The sequence below is a fragment of the Gastrolobium bilobum genome, unplaced genomic scaffold (assembly GCF_033153095.1).
Source record: "Gastrolobium bilobum isolate Gb01-03AN ecotype WA unplaced genomic scaffold, APGP_CSIRO_Gbil_v1 utg3318, whole genome shotgun sequence".
Classification (NCBI taxonomy): Eukaryota; Viridiplantae; Streptophyta; class Magnoliopsida; order Fabales; family Fabaceae; genus Gastrolobium; species Gastrolobium bilobum.
Window position 1 is genome coordinate 24762 of NW_026895278.1, and position 3480 is coordinate 28241.

The window sequence follows — 3480 nt, forward strand, 5'->3', positions numbered from 1 at the left end:
ACAGCAATGGAAGTGGATCAGAACGTAGGGGACCAAAGTGGGAGTGATAATGGTTTAAAATATCCTAAAGCTCTGGATCCTAATAGGACTTTGGTCACTACCCATTCGGATGCGTCTATTTTATCGCATCACATGGAGGTTGATAAAGGAGGTATAAATGAAGATAATGTTGAGATTGTTAAGGGGTCAGCAAGGTACCAGGAACCTGCAACCCTTATGGTTGATTGATGTCTTTGCTGGCTTGGAATTGTCGCGGGGCGACAAAGAAAAGGTTTTTGGGAACCTTAACTAGTATGATCCGAAAACACAGAATAAATTTGACTGCTATTTTTGAACCTAGAATAAGTGGTGGGAAAGCTCAAAAGATTATTAAAAGAACAGGGTATAACAGTTGTATTGTGGAAGAAGCTCAAGGTTTCATGGGAGGGATCTGGGTTTTGTGGAACAAGGAGTTCTGTAATGTTACGATTTTGGAAAAGAACATGCAAATGGTTCATTTGAAAGTTTGTTTCTCCGATAATGTTGCGTTCTTATTCACATTTATTTACGCCAATCCTAGAGAAGAGGTGAGATGTAGCCTTTGGCAGGATCTTCGTCGGATTGCTGATTCTATGAATGAGCCCTGGCTTATCACCGGTGATTTTAATGAAATTGCTTCCCCTTTTGAGAAACGTGGAGGTGCCCCGGTAGATTTATATAAATGTAACAGATTTGCTTCCTTGCTTACAGATCTGAAGATGATTGATTTGAATAGTTCCGGTTCGAGATTTACTTGGCATGGTCCTCGTTTCCTGAATATGGATAGAGTTTTCAAACGGTTAGATCGTGCTTGCAGTAACGATTTATGGAGGGTTACATTTGAGGAGGGTCATGTTAGAGCCCTTCCTAGGTTAAACAATGACCATAACCCCCTTCTTATATCCTTGTCTTCTTCAAAAGATGAGTGGAAGGATCGTCCTTTCCGTTTCCATTCCTTTTGGCAGGACCATATCCTGTTCAATCAAGTTTTAAAGGACAATTGGCACGTGCATGGGAACATTACTGATTATTTGAAGGTTCTTACCCCTTGCATTAAGGAGTGGAATGAGAAGGTGTTTGGGAATATTAAGCATAGGAAGAATAAGTTGATGAGAAGACTTGAAGGTATTCAAAGAGCCATTTCTGAGCACAATAAAGATTATCTGGAGAAAGTGGAATGCAAGATCAAAGCTGAACTTGAGGAGGTCCTTGATCAAGAGGAGTTATTATGGTATGAAAAGTCTCGAACTCAGTGGATTAATCAAGGTGACAGAAACACGAGATACTATCATACAAAAACTATTGTCAGAAGGAAAAGAGGTAGAATCGTGGAACTCAAGGATGATAATGGAAGTTGGATTCGTGAAGAGGAAGGCCTGGTTAAGATGATCCGCGATTTTTATATTAATCTTTTCAAAGATGAAAGTTGTCATCGTGAGTGGATCAATACTAGATGGCCTATTGTTCCGGAGGAAGTCATGGATAAATTAAGGGTGAGTGTTACTAAGGAGGAAGTTAAAAAAGCTTTTTTCACAATGAAAGGCTCAAAAGCCCCAGGGGAGGATGGGTACATAGCTGCTTTTTATCAAAAGAACTGGAATCTGGTAGGTGATCAAGTCTGGAATGCTTTCCTAGCTTATTTGGAAAACCCGCAAACCATTGCTGATATTAATGGTACGATTATTACCCTTATCCCAAAGGTTAATAAGCCTACGTTGGTTTCTCAATTCAGGCCAATTTTCTTGTGCAATGTGATTTACAAAGGCATGAGTAAAGTTATAGTGGGTAGACTGAAGGAAGTAATGGAAGCTTTGGTTTCTGATAACTAAACCAGCTTTGTCCCAAACAGAAACTTGCAGAATAACATTATTGCAGCTAAAGAGATTGTCCATTCGATGACAAAGTTTAAAGGTAAGATGGGTACTATGGCCATTAAAATTGATTTAGAGAAAGCCTATGATAAGCTGAATTGGTCGTTTATTTGTAAGGTTATCTCTGAAATACAGCTTCCGTCTTGGATGGTTGAATTCATTATGGCGTCTATCACAACTAATAGTTTCAAAGTGCTTGTGAATGGGGGCTTGACTGAAACTATTATTCCTGAACGTGGAATTCGACAGGGTGATCCATTATCCCCATACATCTTTGTCTTATGTGTTGAAAAGCTATCTCATCTTATTGCTCAAAGGGTTGGCAGTGGTGTGTGAAAACCGATCAGAGTGTGTAGAGGTGGTCCAGCAGTCTCCCATCTCATGTTTGCAGATGATATTGTCCTTTTCTCTTAAGCTTCGGTGCAACAAATGCAGGTAATAATGGAGTGTTTAGATCTTTTTGCAGAATGTCTGTCAAAGTATAAGTGTTCATAAGTCTACCATTTATTTCTCTTCCAATACATCTGATGCAACTGCAAATGCAATTTTTGCGCTCTCTGGGTTCAAAAGAGTTAGTTGCATTGGTAAATATCTGGGCTCTTTTATCAGGCAAGGGCGAAATTTGAAATCAAATTATGCTGATCTAATGGATCGGGTTCGTAAGAAACTTGATGGCTGGAAGCATCAAAGTTTATCTTTTGCGGGGAGAGTCACTCTGGCTAAATCAGTGATTGGTGTTATTCCCTCTTTTCATATGCAGAATGGTCTTCTTCCCACTTCTGTGTGCGATGAGATTGAACAGCTTCAACGGAACTTCATTTGGGGTATTAATAAAGCTCATTTAGTGGCTTGGGACACAATGTATAAGCCGAAGGAAATGGGAGGTCTTGGTATTATCAGATTGCGTACTCAAAATGAGGCTTATATTCATAAGTTGGCCTGGAAAATCTTAACTGACAAGGAGGAACTTTGGGTTAAGATCTTGAGAGCCAAGTATGGAAGAGGTAAAGATTTGAGGCGTGAGATAAGCTCTAAGCCTTATGATTCTAAACTTTGGCGGGATCTTTCTAAATGTTGGAACAGTTTTTTAGCCGGTCCTCGATGGGAGGTGGGTGATGGAGAGACTATTAAATTCTGGGCGGATAATTGGTTGAATCTGGATGATAATCTTTGTAATTTAGCTACTAATCACATTCCTGATCTGGAATTGCATAGAACCATTGCTGAGATCTTTCAGCATGGTACCTGGGATGTTCGATATTTGAAGCAATTCTTAAATGATGAGCTAATGTCTAAGGTGTTTTGCGTTCCTGTTGCTTTGGAAGATAATACTGAGGATAGGTTAGTTTGGTGTCAGAATCATGTGTCATCTTCCTTAGTTAAGGTTGCCTACTTGAACTTGATGAATTTTCAACATGCTCAAAGGAATGTTCCCTGGAAGAAGATTTGGGACTGGAAGGGTCCAGAAAGAATCAAGACTATGATGTGGCTGGCTTTTCTTAATAAGCTTCCAGTTAGGAGTCGTACATGCAAATGGAATGGGGGTCCTAATTTTTGCATTAACTGTCCAAACAGTGAAGAAACTCTTATT

The 3480-nt window shown here is 39.6% G+C and overlaps 1 protein-coding gene across 1 annotated transcript; it reads left to right on the forward strand.

The window, feature by feature from the left end:
- The first annotated feature begins 293 nt into the window (after positions 1-293).
- Positions 294-1847, forward strand: LOC133303767 (uncharacterized). Its single transcript, XM_061503741.1, has one exon. It carries the CDS (start codon positions 294-296, stop codon positions 1845-1847), a length of 1554 nt encoding a protein of 517 aa, XP_061359725.1.
- Positions 1848-3480: the final 1633 nt, after the last annotated feature.